At 36.2% G+C, this 19,924-nt stretch overlaps 1 protein-coding gene across 2 annotated transcripts in view; it reads right to left on the bottom strand.

Annotated features, from left to right (window-relative positions):
• Positions 1 to 865: 865 nt before the first annotated feature.
• Positions 866 to 19,924, bottom strand: part of TMPRSS11D (transmembrane serine protease 11D) — a 55,177-nt gene continuing 36,118 nt past the window's right edge. For both annotated transcript variants that reach the window (XM_017653000.3, XM_037026629.2), the window contains 6 exons: positions 17,549 to 17,706; positions 14,206 to 14,244; positions 11,321 to 11,495; positions 6,910 to 7,169; positions 5,630 to 5,772; positions 866 to 2,332 (listed from right to left, as the gene is read on the bottom strand). In XM_017653000.3, coding sequence (XP_017508489.3) covers positions 2,171 to 2,332; positions 5,630 to 5,772; positions 6,910 to 7,169; positions 11,321 to 11,495; positions 14,206 to 14,244; positions 17,549 to 17,706 — 937 coding nt within the window. In that variant the 3' untranslated portion in view covers positions 866 to 2,170. The remainder of the gene's footprint in view (positions 2,333 to 5,629; positions 5,773 to 6,909; positions 7,170 to 11,320; positions 11,496 to 14,205; positions 14,245 to 17,548; positions 17,707 to 19,924) is intronic.

Here is a 19,924-nt window from a genome sequence, read left to right as displayed (position 1 = left end):
CATAGTAGGGCTCAATAAATTTGTTAAATGAATGATCTACTCTTTAATCAAGATCTCCAAGTAGTGTAATAAATAGTTGTTTGCTTTAAACTGTCTTGAATAATTCTTTTTTCATTAGTTCCATTCACTATTTTATACTCAGGTAAATACAGTTTGAACATTAAGTACTCACTTTGTTTGCCATGTTTTTTATTGGTTAGTCTGGGTGTTTTCTGTATATGGAGCAGGATTTTCTGTGATACTAATAACTCTGGCACTGAACTGGGGTGCTAGAAAATTTCCACCAGAGTTCCAGAATGACTTTTTAAGTACTGAAAGGATTTATGAATCATCACCTCTCCCATAAATATTCAAAATTGCTTTCATGGATTTAGTTAGCTACCAGGACAATGGAACCTGATACAATGGAATTACAGTAAAAAAAAAAAAAAAAAAAGAAGCTCTTAAATAGGTGTTCTTCTGGTGTTCAGATATGTCTTCATAAAAATATGCCACTTGCTAAATAATTTATTTTCAATAAGTAATTGAATTTGCTCTATTTTCTGCTAAATAAGTACTTTCTTTTATTTGGCTTTCAGCATATAGGAATAAACAAAAACGTTTATGATTATGCGAGGGCATGTGCACACACACACCCCCGCCATGAGGCTTACTCTAAATCACTAGTTTAATGTTGTCCTCCCAGGGTGCAGCAAGGGAGGGTCAAGTTGGATGCTTGCCTCAAGTTGTAGAGCTTGATTATAAGGCGGCAGAAAGTGCCAAGCCTTTAGAGTCTAGCTTGCAGTTCTCTTGTTAGAGAGCCAATTAAATAAATTATTTTGGATTATCCTTCATAAATCATAACTTTTGTAAATACTTAGGGAAGTGATTTTAAAAGAGTTTATTTGAAATAAGGTACACCAACAATTTGTATATTTCACCAAGTGTTGATTAAATTTTCAATTTCTTTTACTTAAAAGTAAATGACTTTAATGTAGGTCTTGTCACAGTTGTACATGAGGAAATACAAGTAGTTTTCATCACAATGCATATAGTTCTGATGCCCAAGTGTTGTGAGTTAGCTTTTAGAAGAGGGAAGCACTGATACATAGATGATAATTCATGACCAAGCTCTAGCTATGCTAAGATCCCATAAAAATTTAATAATACTCATGGTTCAGGCTACATAAATTGCTGTGCCATTAAATTTTAATAATCTTATTTATGTTCTTTGGTAGTGTGTGTGTGTGTGAGAGAGAGAGAGAGATTGTGTAAGAGGGAAAGAGAGGGAGAAAGTTCCTTTTCTAAGACATTTTGAAGTTAAGCTATTAAAACTTTCTCTTTGCAGATCAACTCTTTGCATTTTTTTCCATATGACTTTCAATTCATTATTTGAATTTAGCTGTCAAGGACTCTACTCTCAAAAATAACTGCCAATGGTAAACTTCAGTTCTTAAAATTACTCTTATTTGGTTGTTAAAAAGCACTGTGTAGTCGGAAATTCCCTGGGAAGGTAGTGTGGGTATATTTCATCTGTTTCTTTGTAAAGGAAATCTCTTCTTCACATAAGTGAAGGATATTTTTAATAAAAGTCATCAGAAAAATTATTTATAGTTCTTTGGGTTCCAGTTGAGGAGTGAATATATTTGGTTTGATCTTACATGCCTGAAATCCATCTGTTCCTGTGACATGTGTTCCTACAGGATAACTAAGATGACTGTAAGATTGTATCTTTTCTTGCCTCATGCTGTTCTGTCTTAAATGTTATTCTAACACTTCTTCTTTTGTAAGTTTCTACATTTTGCTCACTTATCAGCTTCAGTGAGACCTCCTCAGAGAAGACTCTGACTCTCCAGACTTGTCCAGGTTCCTTCAGTACCACTCTTAAGGTACCTGTTTTCTTATTAGCAGCACTTACCCATCTGAAAAAGAACTGTTACCTTGGTAACCAGCTTGCTATGTCTCTCTGGGCACACAGCCACAGTACTATGTAACGTGTATAGTTTTATTGAGAATATCTAAAATCTGTAGTCATAAAGAAAGATCAGCTAGTGTTTGGGAAACTATGTTTACGTAAAAGTATGTTAAAATAGGGTGCTTTCAGTTTCTTTTGCAGTTGAAAAGTGAAGTTTTGAAATGTTAGTAAAGTACCTCTGTGTACAGACTTTGCAAGAGAGATGCGTTTATTGTACTAGATCCCAGTGTGTTTGGTTATCCAGTCACGGTAGGGTGTCACTCGAGTGTAAACTCCTGGCTTATTCGGCAGACCACATTCATACCCCCAGCTCACTATGCCCACGAGGAACCAAATCTGCCGTGAGTCTTCTTGAACTAGTGGGCCACCGGAGTCACCCTGAAGAAAACAGAAGGATTAAATGTGAAGACAACTTCAAAGTAGTAAGGAATTTATTCCTATGGCAGTAGAAGAAGTCACATCCATTATGATAATAAATAATAAAGTTAGTCTGGTCTTTGCTGTTGAAATAGTATACCAAGTCATGTGAGAACTACCCAAATCCTCCAAGGACATGGGTTGTTCCTTCAGCAAGTAGAAGATGAGAAGCAACTTCCCCAGACTTCCCTTAGCTGCCCAGGTGAGTCATGCCAGGCCTTCCGTTCTTCAAAAAGCCTTCCCTGACATACACCTTTCTTCTCCATTGCCACCCCTTCCAGTGTAGGGCTAGATTAGTTTTCCACTGCCTGTGTTCCCACGTCTGTGTGCGCCTCTTTCACGACTGCTTCATTGTTTTATGCAAGCACAGCTGTGAGCCTGGCTGCACTCCCAGGGGATCACTTCCCCTCCTTGCACCTGAGTATCTCTGCAACATATGCTGCATTTCTGATGTTTGTTCAGTGCCCGCCTTTCCCACTATTCTCAGGGTCCTTCAGGGAAGGCGACATGCCCATTCTGGACACTACCATGTCCTAAGCTTCTGGGCCATGGGAGAGCTAAGGAAATGTGAAGTAAAATGAAATTTTTATGGTCCCACAGTTAAGGAAAGCTATGCAAACGAGAGGCCCTGAGTTGGCCAGGACCTGTCATGCTGCACAGTGAAGCTGCCACACAGCTGTTCCTGCCTGGGTCACCAAGGTGCTGCAGCCCCTCACCTGTGGCTAAGAAGAGAAACAGCCTGGAATGATGAAAGAAGGCAGAACTGAATGGAAACCTGGCTCTCACATCTTTGATGGAATTCTTCAGAATGAGTGTCCTTGCCTCCTTTCACACATAGGTAGCCCCAGAATTGCACAGTCTGTTGTTGTAAGACACAGACCAAATGTATCCTTGACATACTGCTCTAATGTTGATTAATGTATCCTGTTTTAAGATGGTATATAAACTGTTCTTAGACAAAAGGCCAGGGCAACAGTTTGATCAGAACTCTGTCTCTGATCAACTGTCATCTGGGTCACAGCCCTCGGGAAGACTATGAAAAACTCAACCTTTTCTAATACAGTGACTGTATGGATTCGGTTAATGGAAGTATTTGTTGAATGAGGGAGTTTTAGAAATCTCAGTATCTTCCTAGCACCCTGCATGGTATCTGATACTTAGAATGTCATCAGAAAGTATTCTTTTGTGAATGATTGAAAAGAAATTTATATGGCAATGAGTAAGACACTCCTTAAGAATACTTACCAGCCAATTCTAATAATAAACCAACCAGCAAATATTTGTGCATGTAACAATCTGGTTGGGGAGATATGTGCTGAATGATTGGTTAAGTCTGTGAGTCAGCTATTATAACCAAGTTTGCTTCTAGAATAATTTGCTATTCATTTTACTGCTTTTAGTAGCCAGTTCTCCCATAGATACTTAATTACTGGTTTAGATGGGGTGAAAGGTCAGTGTGTGAATCACCAACTTGCATGGCAAATCCTGCATAGAGCTTATGGCACCTATCTGCTTTTGATTATGCATAAAGGTCTGGTTAACAAGTTCTCAGAGCTTTTTCATCATTGCATTTTGCTGCTATTTCTTCTATAGTAAAAAGTCTCTGTGTATAATGTCTTACTAAGAGTGGGCAAGCAAATGTTAAACTAAAAGGGACTTGTAATTTTTCCTGTATCTGACTAGCTCCACTGCCTGATTGCATAGACATCTGATCTTGTAGTCTTCCTTCTAGTCCAGGGTACACACTGTCATGCAGGCACAATGTCTGGTGCATATAAAGTAATTAATACATTTCCTTTGAGTGAATGAACAGAAACAAATAGAGTCTCGTAAGCTCTTATGTCAGGTGCTATTTATTTTTGAGGCACAAACTCTATTCATTACAGTATTTCAGCTAAAAATCAGTGAGGTTTGGAGTGAAACATACAGGGAAACTTTCATGATGAGTTGGGCTTGGGGTAAGAGCAGAATTTGTATATGCAGGAGATAAGGGGCATCAGGAGTGCAGCATGAGTAATACCCTTTTACATTTCATTGGTTAATTCTTTGAAAAGTGACTATGAAAGCTGAGAATTTGTTGTTACAGAGGTAGCAATTAAAAGAAACAGGAAGGAGAGTAAGAAGTGTTTCCTACCACAAAGACATTTCCACTGAACATTGGGCTTAAGGGCCAGTGGTTCATTAACAGTATCTTGAAAATTGATAAATAATTCCCCTCCCCCTACACACAACTTGCAGTCAATAAAAATGTTTCATTTTGGGGAAAGTGCTCAGGGACTGGGATCCTCAAAAAATATGTAAGAATACTTTTTCACTCTTTTAAGAATGTGAGTACCAAATTTAAGTCACTAACATTTGAGGAAAGAACCTTATTTTTCTGCATACACTTCACCCAGAAAAACAGCAGCAGATTTCTCAATAAAACAGAATGATTTCTCTTAATTCTAGAAATGTAATTTTTGATACTAAGTAGTTGTTGCTGTTAACTATATGGGGTTGGTTTTCAGACTTGAAGTTTATTAAAAGATATAACCACATCAATTGTTAGATAATTAGAATTTTAAGTATTAAAACCTTATTCTAATTACTTTAAAGTAATAATTTTCTTGTTTATTGTTTGTATTTTTATATTTGTTCAAAGTTACTGGCTAGATCTAGGTAGTTTTTTTTTCTCATTTATGGTGTTTTACAATTATAGGAGGTGTTGTGACTCAAATAACTAAGTTTTTTGTATAAATTTTCTATCTACAAGGTGCTGATATCCAGATGTTATTTTAATGTCTATTGTCTATGACTCTTAGATGAGTGAACAATTTATCCTACTTCACAGTAGTTGAAAGGGTGAGATTAAAGTTACCTACATCAATGATCATGGTCTAGTTTAACAACAGTGAAAAGAGCTAAGATTTCTTGGTGTCTCAGTACATGCCTGACATTTAATTCCCATATACTCTTTAGTAGTACCTAAAAATTTAGATACTATTATTATTTATCCCCATTTTATAGTAAAAGAATTGGTTGCAGAGGTTCAGGAATTCAAACTCAGGTCTCTTTGGTTCTCTGCAATTTGGCTTCTCAGGGTTACTGTTTCATGATGCATAAACATACAAGAATTAATTTCTAAAATCTAGATCAAAAATTTTTAGAGGATCAGAGCTTTGTATTATAATTGTTACCTCTATGCCTATTACGGTATCACATGCTAGTATGTGCTTATAAACTTGGATGATGACATTGATAGCATTGTTGTGAACTTACCTGGCATGCATCTACTCCACCTTGAGGTTCTCCAGCACATATCATTCCAGGCAAGACTGCTCCATTATAACTATCAGGTGCATTACATGCACTGTTACTTATTATTTCCACCCGTGCTTGCTGTAGATCTGTTACTGTGTTGCCTGTTGAGTATAAAAACAGAAAGAAAATGGACTTAAGGATATATAAATTAATGAACCTAGGTGAATATAGGAAGGAATAAATGTACTCCAAACATTATTTCTTATTCAGCAAAGAAGGCTATTGAAGATGCATTCAGAAGTTTCTCCTCAGCAGGTTCCCATAATGGAGAAGAATAACCCCTTCACACGGATCTGTTTTTCTTTTTTCTGCTTTAGCTTTGTGGTACACTGTCCCTTAGATCTTAAGAGAAAAATAAATAAATCTACTATCTTAAAATTGACTAGTGGCATTTAAGTTATCTATTGGCTGACTGTGACTTGACAAATTACAGGTTGAGTAAGCTTTAATCTAGCAACAAAAGAGAAAGCAGTCCTGTTTCAAGGCTGAAGAATTAATTTCTTTTATACTGAAGTTCCTTCAAAATGGCACTGCCACTTTTGTGACTGTCACAATTTTATCTGCCACACCAAATTACTTTGGGCCAAGAGAACTATATGAAATATTTTCTAGGACAATTAAGCCTTTGTATTGTTTCTTGAACAGATGATCTAGAACATGGGTAGAAACCTGTGGAAATTGTGAATACTATCCTTCTACTCCCTGGATGATACTTATTTTCCCCATGGTCCTATTTGCTCTTGACCACTGCCCTTATTTTTATTTCCATTTTATTCATTAAATGAGCAAGTATGAGCAATGCTTATGTACACGGGAGATTCTTGCTCTTGAGGAAGGATTTAGTTCATCCCAAAGTATCTTGATGGCTTCTAATACCTTAAAGGGTATTAAAACCGTTAGAGAATACCTATTCAAATCTACTTTTAAAAACCTTTATTTTCTTTATAGAGAAATCATTTGAATCCTATAGAGTCTCTGAATCACTGAAGAACTTATTTCTTCATTACTTTTGTTTATTTCCCTATTACTATGTTGGAGAAGTCCCCATAATTTCTAGGGGCCTTGCTTTGCTTTGCTGAAGAGACTCAGGAATAGCTAGAGCTTCGGCTGACCAGAATATATGATGGTTCTGTCCCTAGACAGAACCTTCAGGTGTTTCCTAATTTAAAAAAATTATATGATAGCAACTACCAGAGATTTTGTTGTTATTTTTGTTTTATTTTTCCTGAAACACTTACCGCCATAGCTTTGAGATCCCCATCCTGTTATATAAGCAGTGGAACCAGGTAGAATATTCTGGGTAGCCTCTGGGAGACACACCCGACGGATATTTTTGGTAAAGGTGACAGGTCTGTCAAGTTGTACAAGTGCAATATCATTTTCATGAGTTGCAGGTTTATAATCATTATGGATTATAATATTCCTTATTCCTCTTCTCTGTATAGGAGATCTTGTGGAAATACCAAATGTGACAGCCCATTGACGAGGATCAGAATTGCTAAAAACAAATAAACAAACAAACATGAAAACATGCTATTTGAATAGAGAATTTATGAGCATTTAAAATACTTGGCTTTTGTGTTTGTCACCTCCTTCTACCATCTAGGAACTATTCGATCATTATCTCTTTGCTGTATCTTCTTTATTACATAGCTAGTAAATGAGTGTAACTCTTTCCTGGAAGTGTGAGTATCATTTGTTTAAAGAAACAGAAAAACTTTAGAAAACCTATTGGGGTGATGAACATCTTGGTGCTTTTCCATCCCAGTGAGGATATTCTGATTCTCTAATGACTAGCATAACACAAATCTCCTCTTTGATTTCTCCCTTTTCTATATCCTCTCATCCAGGTAACTGTTAAGTCTGAAATAATGCCCATGATAATTTTAACTTATTCTTTCCAATCTTTACTTTTGCCCTTTCCTTGACTTTAGCCAGAAGCTCCATTTAAATAGCAGTGATGATAAGGGGTTCCTTGTCTTATCAATGGATGAATGATTTTTCTGTCCTAAGTGTGATGCTTGTTGAAGATTTTGGTGCCTCTGTGTGTGTGTGTGTGTGTGTGCACATGCCTGTATATGTAGAGAACACGCTAACATTAAAAAAAGTGCAAGCCTTATCTTTGTGACCTAGGAACTGAGATTTTTTAGACAAATCCTGAAGACACAAACCATAAAGTTAAAACTAGATGAATTTCATTAAATCAAAATCAAGTATTCCACACGTTTACCAGATGGATGAGCAACTATGAGAAAATAATTGCAATGTCTAATATCTAAAATTATTGTAAGGTATACAAAAAATTCTGTAAACCAACAACAAATGGAAAGAAAAACCATTATAAAATGGACAAAGAATATTAGTAGGCAACTCATGGAGGGAAGCCCAAACAGCTAGTACATATGTGAAAAGCTACTCACACTCACTATAAGCTGTGGGAAATGGAAATCAGAACAGCATTCTAGCATACTTAGAAGACTACACATATATTTTTGGGTACATATTTAAGAGAAATTCAAGATGTGTGTGTGTTTGGCATTTGGAAGTTGGAGCAATGTAATTGGATGAAGGAATATGGTGGATGCCATGGTGGACCAGAATGAAATTCTAGGATTGAGCAAAAACAGTAAGAAACAATATGATACTTATACACAATGCTATTTCTACAAATTGCAGGCATGTACAGACCTATGTTTTGCAGATAATTATATATTTAAATAAGTGTGTCAAATATGTTAGCCTAAGGGGGCAAAGAGGGCAGTGCAAAAGCAATCCAAGTAGGCAAGAGTCAAAAATAAAATATAAGAAAGGTAGACTGGTAAAAATAATGATCTTTAAATTGGAGGGTTGATTAACTCAACATTGCTCTGAAAGTTGAATTAAAATAAAAATGTAACCAAATAACAATTGAAGACTTTTGTGGAGTTTAGATAGTGAAGTTGACACAGAATATAAAAAATTATATGTCTAGGAAATACTTTTGTAAGGTATAGCAGCTTGTCTAAGAATGAATGCTAGTTAAAAATTCTAAAGAAATAGTTAACAACTAGCAAATACATGATTTTGTTTTTTACTGAAATTTGCTCAGGGTCTTTTCAGAGAAGATTCTAAACACACTCTTCTTTTTTTCTTCTTTCTTTCTCTCCCTCCCTTTCCTTTCTTCCAGCAAAATGAACGAGAGTGTGGTTTTGGAACCAGAGACATTTAGATTTAAATTTTGGCTATGCCACATATAAGCAGTGTTATTTAGGGTAAGTTAACAAATTACCTCAATTTCTCAGTTTATTTTTGCATAAATGTGACTGATGATCCCCTTTCACACAGTTGTATTAATTAAGATAAGTATGGCAAGCACAGTGCTTGGCACAATGTAGGCACTCAATGAAGGTAACTACTGTTTTCATTAGATATAATTCAAAAAGCTATTACTAAGTGTTTACTTCATAGAAGGAATAATATGAGTCTCAGGGAATAAAAATACAAGCTCTGGTCTGTGTTTCAGAAGCTCTACGCACTAATGGAGGAGACTGACAGAGACAAATTATCATAAATCACGGGACTACTGCTAGTGATAGATAAGCACATTTCTGTGGGACTAACTTGGAGGAGGAAAGGGAACATTAGGGAAAGTTTCACAGAGGAGGTACCAGTACCAGAGGCCTCACTATGAGGGCCTCATTACTTCTGTGGACCTTGATGTAAGACCGGTCATGCTCCAAACAAGTCCTCTCTGTTGGTCTCTCAGTGACAACCAGGTCTATGGGGAGGGTGCCAAGACAAGGTTTCCATAGTTTGTTGGCTCTACTGGGTCAGTCGTGGTAGTGAGTAGGATTGGAGGAAGCAAAATTTAAAGATGTCCTGAGCCTTTAAAATCATGGATTCTCATCATAATCATTGGTTATGTTTATCACTCTGGTTTTCATTATAATGACATCTTCAATTTAGCTTTTGGTGGTTGGGTCTGCATAGGGCTTAGAACCCAGTACTGTTTGTATGGCTTCCTAGATGATGTTAAAATGCCTGCTAAATCTAGGGATGTGTATTTCTGGTTCCCATACTCAGGGATGACTGAAATCAGTGCCATTCCTGTTTTTTGTTCTTCCAGCTGGCAATGAAGACTGAAATGATTTTGAGACTTTTCATTGCTTGTATTATCTGGGACACAGCAATAAATGTATCAGTCTTAAAAATTTTTGGTAACTCTGAGAGTATCTTATAGAACAAGTTTGAAATTCATTCACTGTGCAAAAAATATTGAGTTGTAAGGAAAATTTAATTTTGGATTTCAGAAAACTTTTGTTGAGAAACTGCTCTTGTTTTATTAAATTTTGCTTACTCTTAATTTAACAAACACTTTTGTAACAAGGCAGTGTATTATGTGGCATTATCCTCAAATCTGTAAAGGACTTCTCAGAAATAGTGATGACTTTACAAAATTCCAATAGGGAAAAATGGAGAGTTGGAAGGGATATTAACATTTGAGGGAGAATAAGCAGGCTGAGCAAGTGCTCTTAAATGGGAAAATATAAGAATAGTCCAAGGGAGGAGAATAATGCAATCTGGCTGGACCTCAAGGTTCATGCTTTGATTGATCTGATTGGAAGGCTTTGGGCATATGGCAAATTGGATTTTAGACAGTGGTTATTGAAAAAGTCTGAAAAAGGAATAGATGCTGTCAACAACACACTTGATTTCAGATCACAATTGCTTTTATGAGTTAATTTTTTGAGTATTCCTAACAACTGTTGGGGTCTGGGATGTTCCAGTAATAAAGTATGTAGTTCAAGTCTTAGTCATGCTGAGGTCTACAGTTCTCCTTTAAAGTAAGAGGACCTTTTCTTTATACCAATAGGATAAGTTCATGCATCCTACTCTCCACTGGCAAGTTTGTTACCCTAATATTAGCAATAGCCTTTAGTCACATCAGTGAAGAATTCTCTGTAAGTTGTTTAAATTCATTTTATTTATACTACTTGCTGTAATTGATCACTATTTTTGTACATGTTTACCTCCAGCAAGTAGAATATAGGTTTGCTTAAAGTCGGAGCAGTGGTTGTTTAATTAGCTTATAATAGATAACATTGTGCTCATAGTAGACACTCAGTGATTTTTTTGAAAGAACAAATTAAAAGAAGTCTCAGATTATTAATAAGTTAATGAAGCAGTCTCAGATCAGCCATCAGCCTTCTGATCAGCCTGTGTGATACAATGTGCAGACTTCCTGCAGCAATTCATTTTGCTAACATTTAACATTTATTTACATTAGTGTATTTAATCCTATGAATAACACTAAAACATAGATAATAGTATGTCCCCCAATTGCCCATAATTTGAAAAACAAAGAGGTTTATGGTGATTAGAGAGTTTCCTAAGCTTTCATAGCTAGGATTTAAATTAAACATTCTGACATATAAATGTTGTTTGTCATAATGATATATTATTATCTGAAACAGAAAAATAGGATAAATTAGCAAGCTGAAGGAGAAAAAAATATTTTTGCTGTTATGAATAGGAAGAAAAGACTCCATTTTTTTTGCATTATTTCTGACACAATACAATCACCTTTAGTCCTGGGGCAATGGATGTGTTCTCATGCATGCATATATCTCTCCTAGTTGTTCCCAGATGGGTCAGGAGCTTTAGCCTCACCTTCTGAAGCAGTGGGCTGCTGTCAGGATCCACGTGTTACTGATCAGGACGCCTCCGCAGTGGTGAATGTTATTCAACTGCAGACTGACTTGCCACGGCCAGTCTCCTTCCTCAGCCCTAGTGCCTCCTATGATTCTCTCAGACAGTGTTATTAGGTCCGGACGGGCCCCACATTCTAATGAGAGAAGGGTATTAATGTGCTGGGAACATCATGATTCATTTGCATTTCGGAGATGCTGCAAGAGTCTCTCCATCATTTATAACTTTTCTGTCTTTTATGTATTCTTCCACAGGACATACTAGCTTTCCCCAAAGCATGAACAATATGTTATATTCTTAGAGTTCTTATGTGACTATTCTTGCCTATAGACTGCATCTCAGAGAACATTTCTGAACTTAACTGGCATGGAGGCTTCAAATTCTGGAGCAGAGTTCTCTGGAATTCCTCCTAAGTGGGGCTTCAGATAGGTCAGTACTGAATGTATCCAGCTCAGGTTCCAAGTTGACTATGAAATTTCTGTCTTCTCAATAGCCTTGCTACTCAAAGAGTGGTCTGTGGACCTGCATTATGGTCACCCCTGAAAGTTTAGAAGTGTTGATACTGGGTGGAAACAACCTAAGTGTCTGCCAGTGGCTAAATGGACCAAGAAAATAATTGTGTCTGTGTGTGTACATACACACATACACACACACAGTGGAATAATGGAGTATTATTCAGCCTTAAAAAAAGAAATCCTGTTATTTGCAGCAATGTGGATGAACCTGGACGGTATCATGCTAAGTTAAATAAGCCAGACAAAGACAAATACTTCTCGTATCATTTATATGTGGAATCTAAAAAAAAAAAAGTCAAACTCATAGAATCAGAGTAAAAAGAAGTTGCCAGGGACTAGGTGTTGGGAGAAAGAGGAAAGGTTGGTAAAAGTTTACAAAGTATAAAGCTATAAAGTAGGCAGATTCTGAGGATCTAATGTATGATATGGTGACTAAAGTTAATATTGCTGAGTTGTATAGTTGAAATTTGCTAACAGATTAGAACTTAAATGTTCTCACCAAAAAAAAAGGTGATGGTGGTGGTGGTAAATATGTGAGGTAATGATATGTTAATTAACTAGATGGTGGAAATATTTTCCCAATGTGTATCAAACCGTGGCATTGCACACCTTAAATAGCTTACAATTTTATTTGTCAATTATATCTCAATGCTGAAAAAAAGAGAAATAATGACTCTCAGATCCACACTAGGGAACAAATCAGAAGCTGTATTCTGTCCCCCTAACTAAATTGAAAGATATAATTTTACACATTTAAAGTGTACAAGTGATGATAAAGTGTACAACAATGTGTATGTCAAATGGTTACCAAGATCAAGATTATTAACACCTTCATCACTTCACATAGGTAGCCCTCTTTTTGTATATATGTGGTGAGAATGTTTAAGAGCTACTCTCAGCAACTTTCAAGTATACAATGCTGAAGTAACTAGTCACCATGCTATACATTAGATCCTCAGAACTTATTAGAAGCTACAGTTTAATGAGTGATGCATGTGTACATTGAAGTTGGAGAAAACTGCTCTACTCAAGAAGATTCTGTGGTGGCTATGAAGTTCATCACAGAGGTTCCAGTCCACTATCCATAATTTACTCTATGTTACTAAATGTGCCCTTCAAAGGGAGTTACTTTAGGTCCACATAATATTCTAGAAGGTGACTGAAGGTTTCTAAATATAAAAATGAGGTTTATTCTAGCATTTTGAGAGAGCCCATGAGCACTCCAATGACCAGAGCTGCAACAGGTTGGAGTAGATTGATCTTTCAGCTCCTATTCCTATGACTTACTCTTTTTGCTTAGTCTGTTACCAAGAAATTAGCAGTAAATCACCACCAACAATCACTATTGCTGGACCAGCTCTAAAGTAGTGATGCTGCTTCAATAGAACAACCATCCAAAGGCATTTTTTGTAATGAACTTCGTAGATAAAGGAGGCCCAGACTCCATCAAGAATATACATGGAACATAGGGTCCTTGGTCGCATTGTGCAACCCAGTTCTCTGGTAATTGAAATGCACATTTAAATGAGGAATGAATTACTTGGGTATATACACATGTCAAAATTCATCAAGTTATACACTAAAATTTGTGCATTTTATTGTGTGTACCTCAACATAAATTTAAAAATTAAAAAAATTAAAAGTGAATGAAACATGAATTAAGTATATAATGGAGTTGAAAAACAACCATAGAGGCAGCATTACTTTATAACATCACTTAAGCTATCTGATCTGGGCCAGCTATTGAAGTACACTGAACAAATTTCCAACTACATTTTATCAGAGAAGTAAACTGCCATTTTCTAGGTTTCTACTTCTATTTTAGCCTGAGAATGTAAAGAATGACATTGGAAAGTAGTGACTTTTTCTTCAAGTTACAGACAGAACTGACATTACTTTCTTTAATTTTTTTATTATGCTCTTTGAGTAACCTAAGTCCACAAGAAAGCAAGCTATTCTGGTGGTTAGGAGAAGCCATATAAAATGTATCACCAAACATAATTTACAAATCTACAGAAATGCCACAATAGAACGAGGGCAGGAAAAGTTTCTCAAACCTGCCAGGAAAATTTTCATGAGGCCAAACTTAATACAGAGTAGGTGGAATATCACTGCTACTTCCTCTTCCTTCTAGAAGGAGGGGAAAACCTAAATAACCCTTCATGGGCCGATGGAGTCAGCAATGTCTTATTTCAACAACAACCCACGTGAGTTAGCTAGGAATAAAGATATCACCTCAATAGACACTTCCTTGGAAAAGAGCTCAAATGATTTGAACATTTACCATTTATTTTGGGTAAACCACATTTACAAAATAATTTTGACACTTACCTTTAGTGAAAAAATCTATTGTATCCTGGCTAGTAATTGCTGGTGTTAAAAAAAAAAAAAGAGTGAGATAAAGATCAGTACAATAGGATCTGTATCATTTCACCTTAATTTCTTAAAATAGTCCTCAAACACAATCAGAATCACTTAGAGGGTTACTAAAATACAGACTTCTGGGCTCCATCTTGGATCTGCTAAAAGAATCTGAGTCATAAGCCCCAGGAATCTGTGTTTACAATCTTCCCCCAGTTTATTGTTTGCACACTAAAATTTTTACTTAAATTCTCCATCAAACACTTAAAAGATACTCAAGAGATATTTAAGAGGTATTACTGCTCTCAAGTCACTCAGTTTAGTTGGGAAAACAGAAACGTAAGCAAATCATTAAGATGTGATGTGCTAGATGCTCTAAGGGAAGCTAAATTTTCATTTATTCAAATATATATGAGGGTATATATAGAAATATCTACATTACTTTCCTGATACTAGTCTAGTACTGCAGTTATAACAGTGAGCAAAGTATAGGGCATCAGCCCTCACATAATTTATAGATAGAAATTAATCAATGACTCTTTCAAATAAATTTAATTGCTAAGTAGAGAGGAGCAAGGAGAGTAACCAGTGCCATCTGAGGGATTCACAGAAGTTATGGTGGGAATAACAGGTGAGCTGGATTTTGAAGACCTAACAAGAATTTTTCAGGCAGGCAGGAGAGAAAAGGATTCCAGGTGGAAGGTATATGGGCACGAATGCATAGAGGTGTGAGATATTTGTGGAGCAATGAGTCAGGAGAGCTAGTTCAGGTGCTGCATGCAGGGAAATGCTGGGAGAGCACAGAAAAGAAAATATGTTGCAATCAGATATGAAGGTCTGTCTTTTCCAGTTAAGGGCCAGTGTACTGTTTTCTCTGCATGTTCTATAGCTATCTCAAATTCAGTGTGACCAAATTTTACCCCGAATTTGCTCCTTATGTTATATTTCCTTCTTCCCTAAATGGTACCCCTTCTGTTAGCAGCTAGAAATCTGAAATGGTCTCCAGCTCCTCCTCACTTGTCATTTCCACATCTTACTGGTTTCCAGATTTTGTACCTTCTAGTCTCTATCCTTTGATTTAGCCCCATTCTCCACACTGTTTTGACTACTAGTTAATGCTTTCATCATTCGACATGTTTCCTATTAAATGACTTTCAAACTGGGGTCCCGCTTCCACTTTTGAACTTTCCATGTATCTACCTCTCCTTTGCCAGTCTGATTTTTCTGGATATGTATGTTAGATCACATATCCTTCCCTGCTGGAAATCTTTAATGAGAATTTAGTTTTCTTATTTCCTATAAGATAAACTTAAACTTCTCAGACAGGTTTTCATGTACTCTAAAATCAATTTATGCAAACTTATTTGCTATCAGAAGCTTCACAGGGGTCTGTATTACATCTGCTTTGTAAAGGTTAGAGGAGCTGAAACAGCCTTTTGGAGGCAGGAAGTAAAAAGAGCTGACTATTCCTTTTCATTCTTTGAATAAAGAGGACTTGAGTTCGAATCCTGACGCCCCTGCCTAATGACTGACTGACTTGGGCACTTACCTATCTTTTCTGAGTGGGGCTAATAAAAGTATCTCTAAGATATGGTTGTTTTGAGGATTAAACAAATTGTAATGCATGAGCATCAGTCAGTAAGCAAGGCCATGGTCAGAAAGGATGCAGCCATCCCTGGAGCTGAGCAATGTCTTGGAGGTCCTTGCTGTGCTAAGCAGTAACTCTTTAGTTGCAGGAGGAGGAGCCAGGAGTCCAGGGTAGAGATGGGAGGACTTGGAGGGGGTAGGGAGAGAACTTTTTGAGCCTGATGCAATGGTTGTTTATAACAGATAGGAAAGCACTTCAGTATTTTAATAACTAGTACAGCTGTAACAAGTATATACCGATTAAAATCAGTCCAGTGTGGGAGCCACCAAAATCCTTTAATCTTTCACTTATTATGAGACAATCATGGCTTATCAAGTTAGCAGTGTAAAATAAAGTTGGAGGAGTGTCCTTAAATAAGATATTTAAAAGTAATTATTAAAAGTAATTCTTTTAGTCATAAAACAAATATTAATGGACTATTATATGGCAGACACTGGGCAGTAGAAGGACAGTAGGATGGACAAGGCAGACTGGTTCTTAGGTTTAGGAAGCTTACAGAATAGGATGAAGACAAATAGTACAAAAATCATACAAATAGCTTTGTAGTTTCAGTGTGATAACGGTTATGAAGGAAAATAAAGGAGTCTGATACACTGGTAAATAGGTGAGTAAGGGATGTTAAAAAAGGCTTACATTAGAAAGCAGTAATCCAGATGATATTTGATGGATGTGAGGGGGTGATCTAGAGTGTTATAAGAAGTTGGAACAAAGGACCTGAAGCAGGGAGGAGAGGAACTTGGATGGAGAAAATAAAAGTGTGGCTAGAGTATGGTGAACGGGGAAGAGAGGGGTATAATAAGTGGCCAGAGGGTTAAGTATGAACCAGGTCATGCAGTGCTCTGGATGAGATGGTTATATCATCTATCATCCAAACCAGGACACATACGAAGCAATATTATTAATGGGCAATTGGCTCGAACTGGGACAATCTGAGGCAAACCAGGAAATATGGTGTCTAACTTGCAACTGGTATTTTGTTTTTGTTTTTGTTTTTGTAGGAAGCTGTGGGAGACTTTCAAGCAAGATTATATCCGTGTTTTTCTTGATTAATTTGTGGGCAACAGTTTGGAAGGTGCCAAGAAAGTATAAAAAGATAATAGTGTGGAGGCTAGTAAAGTAGTTCAAGTAAGATATGACACTGGCTTGGACCAGAGTGGTAACCACAGGGATGGAAAGAAATGGAAATAGATATAAGTTAGGCAGAGGTAGAAAGGATTTCCAGAGAGAAGATAGAGATACTGCTAAATCTTATAACTTCCTTCTTTTTTCTACCAGAGTAAAATATTTACTAGATACCTTCCAAATTTTTTTGAGTGAGGTGGATTATTAATTAAATTGTCCTCTAAACTTGAGGAGCAATTGATCATTCTTATAGCATACCTACAAATTGAACAGCTGACAAAACATCCCTCATAAGGAGTGTTGAGGGAGAAAATTAATTTTTAGCAAGAGATATTTACTGTATGAATGTTAAAAGATTCTTTGAACTTCAGAATGTTTTATCTTAGAGAACTATATATTATATCCAGTTTGTAATACATTGTTTTCATAAAGTTTAATTCAAAGGAAAGAAAACCAGTCTCTCATTAAATTAAAATATGAATTATAGCTCATTTAGTCAAGGGATATATTGAAATGAAATTGTATATAAAAAATGGTACTTGCGCATTATTTCAGTAGGAGGGCTCATTTCCAAGTTTCCAGAGTTACTCAACATTTGGCGTAAAACAGACTCAATTCTGCTTTTCATTGATGCTCCATTGTTATTTCTAGTGAATTTAAATTTCATGACAACATCTGCTATCACACCTCTACTACCTTGCCTGGAAACCATTAAGATTTAAAAGAAATAGATAATTATGATAATTTTAGACTGTTCTATTTTTGTACTCTTCTTGACTAAACATTAAAAAAATTCAACTTCAGGAATTTAATTATAGAACAGACTCATAACAGCGTTTGCATATGTAATGATATATCACAATGCTATTCTACAAGTATTTGGTTTTAATGCATACTACACTTCTACCCACCATTCAGTATAGTGGACTTTGAAGTCAGAATGCCAGAGTTTGAATACTAGCTCTGCCATTTTTACAGCATATCCATAACTTTTGATACATTATTTTTTTCTGAATCTTTCTGTATCTAAGTCTCTTCACATTAAAATGAGATGTTATGAAGACTATATGAGTAAATATATGGAAAACTTTTGGGAAGAGTACATAGCATGCAATAAGTTCACTTTAAGCATTGGCTATTATTAGATTTCACAAATTAACAACAACAAAAAACCCTCATCTCATTAAGCAAACTTATAAAGAGCTGAGGCTCTAAATTTATGTGACTTAGAGGCTCAAGTTAATTTTCTGGAGCTTATACCCTGTTCAAAAGCAAATTTTAACTTTTGTAATCATATGTTAAGACTTTTATCTCCATTTCAGTTAACCACAGACATTCCTCACAATGAACTTTGACAATTTGGCTACAGGCTATAATTATCTAAAACTGAGATAACTTCCACTTCCTTCCTTGTAAATTACTTCACCCAGCTAGCATTGGCTGTCTTCTTTTCTGAAAATGTGCATTAGGCAAACTTTGTTTAGATGCTCTAATATTTACTGTAGGCCTCCTCATTTTATCTCAATGGTCAGTTTTGCCATAATGTTCATTCCAGATATTAATATTTACTGAGCAGATATTAACTTAGCATCTTCCTGTGCTAGGCACTACTTTCAGTTTTAGAAATGAACTGCGGCCAAGATTTGCAGTTGTCATTCTCATGGATTTTCCAGTGTAGATGGAGAAACAGACACCGAAAAAATAATTATAACTTCCATGTCTAGCAACATGAAGGCCTAAATGATTACAAAACATATAAAACAACCAGACATACTAAATTATTATAAACTTCATTTGAAGTGGAAAGCTGAGCTCACATGAAAGTAAGAAAAATCTTGGAAGACCAGAAATAAAAAATGTTAATATTCTGTGGTAAGCACTAGCACATCCAACAGGTTTGAATTTTAGCATTTACACCGGCATTGGAGGTGAGGCCTTGGGCTAGTGCAAAATCAGGAAAAGGACACGAGGTTTCAGAATAAGCCAGGATGCTCAAAGAACTAAATCCTCAGAGAAAGCATGAACTAGAAAGAAAAAAATCTGCTTATCATCTTGTAGGAGAAAAAAAAGTTTGTCTCAGGGGCCCAAGTCTGTGCAGAAAAGAGAAGATTCTCCTGAGAATGGATAATCATGAGCCTTGCTGCAGGGAAGTTTTGGATCTGCATTTACTATCTGCATGGTCCCAGAAACTTTAACTTGAGAAATTAACCAAAAAATGGTCCATGTGCCATGGATCCTCCAAGCGTCTGATAGAAGCAAATGCTCTGGAGGTATGTTAAATCCAGGATGCATAGGATACCACTTATAAAGTGGGGCTAAAGATACACATACAATCACAGTAGTAAACAATGCATCACGAATGAGAAACAGAAGAGTATCCCCAAAAATTTACATAATAAGATTAACAGATAATCAGGTAAGTATGTTTGAAATGACATGACTTAAATGGGGAAATCATAAATATGTCAAAAGTACATGACATTACCAAACAGATCAGGCAGATTATCAAAAGAAACAAATAGAGCTTGCAGACAGGAAAATATAACATAGTTTCTAACTGAAATTAAAAACTCAGTGGATGAAAAAAAAAAAAACTCGGTGGATGGGTTACACAGAATATAAAACAAAGCTGAAGAGAAATTAGCTACCTGAAAGAGATGAAGAAATCACATGGAATATAGCATAAAGATGAAAAAGGTCAAATAGAGGCCAAGAGACAGGAGAAGGTTCACCAGTTACCTAATGCAAGGCTAGAGAACACAAAAACAAAGGATCAGCAATCTTACAAAGGACACTGTGAATTGATAAAGGCAGGAAACCTCAGATCACAGTGAGTCTGGAGCATACTGATTAAAAGAAAACCCACACCCAAATAAGTTATAAAACTCCGAACTCCAAAAACAAAAGGAGGATTTTCAA

This window comes from Manis javanica, chromosome 5 (genome assembly GCF_040802235.1).
Source record: "Manis javanica isolate MJ-LG chromosome 5, MJ_LKY, whole genome shotgun sequence".
Lineage (NCBI taxonomy): Eukaryota > Metazoa > Chordata > Mammalia > Pholidota > Manidae > Manis > Manis javanica.
This window is presented reverse-complemented; position numbering and strand designations above follow the sequence as displayed.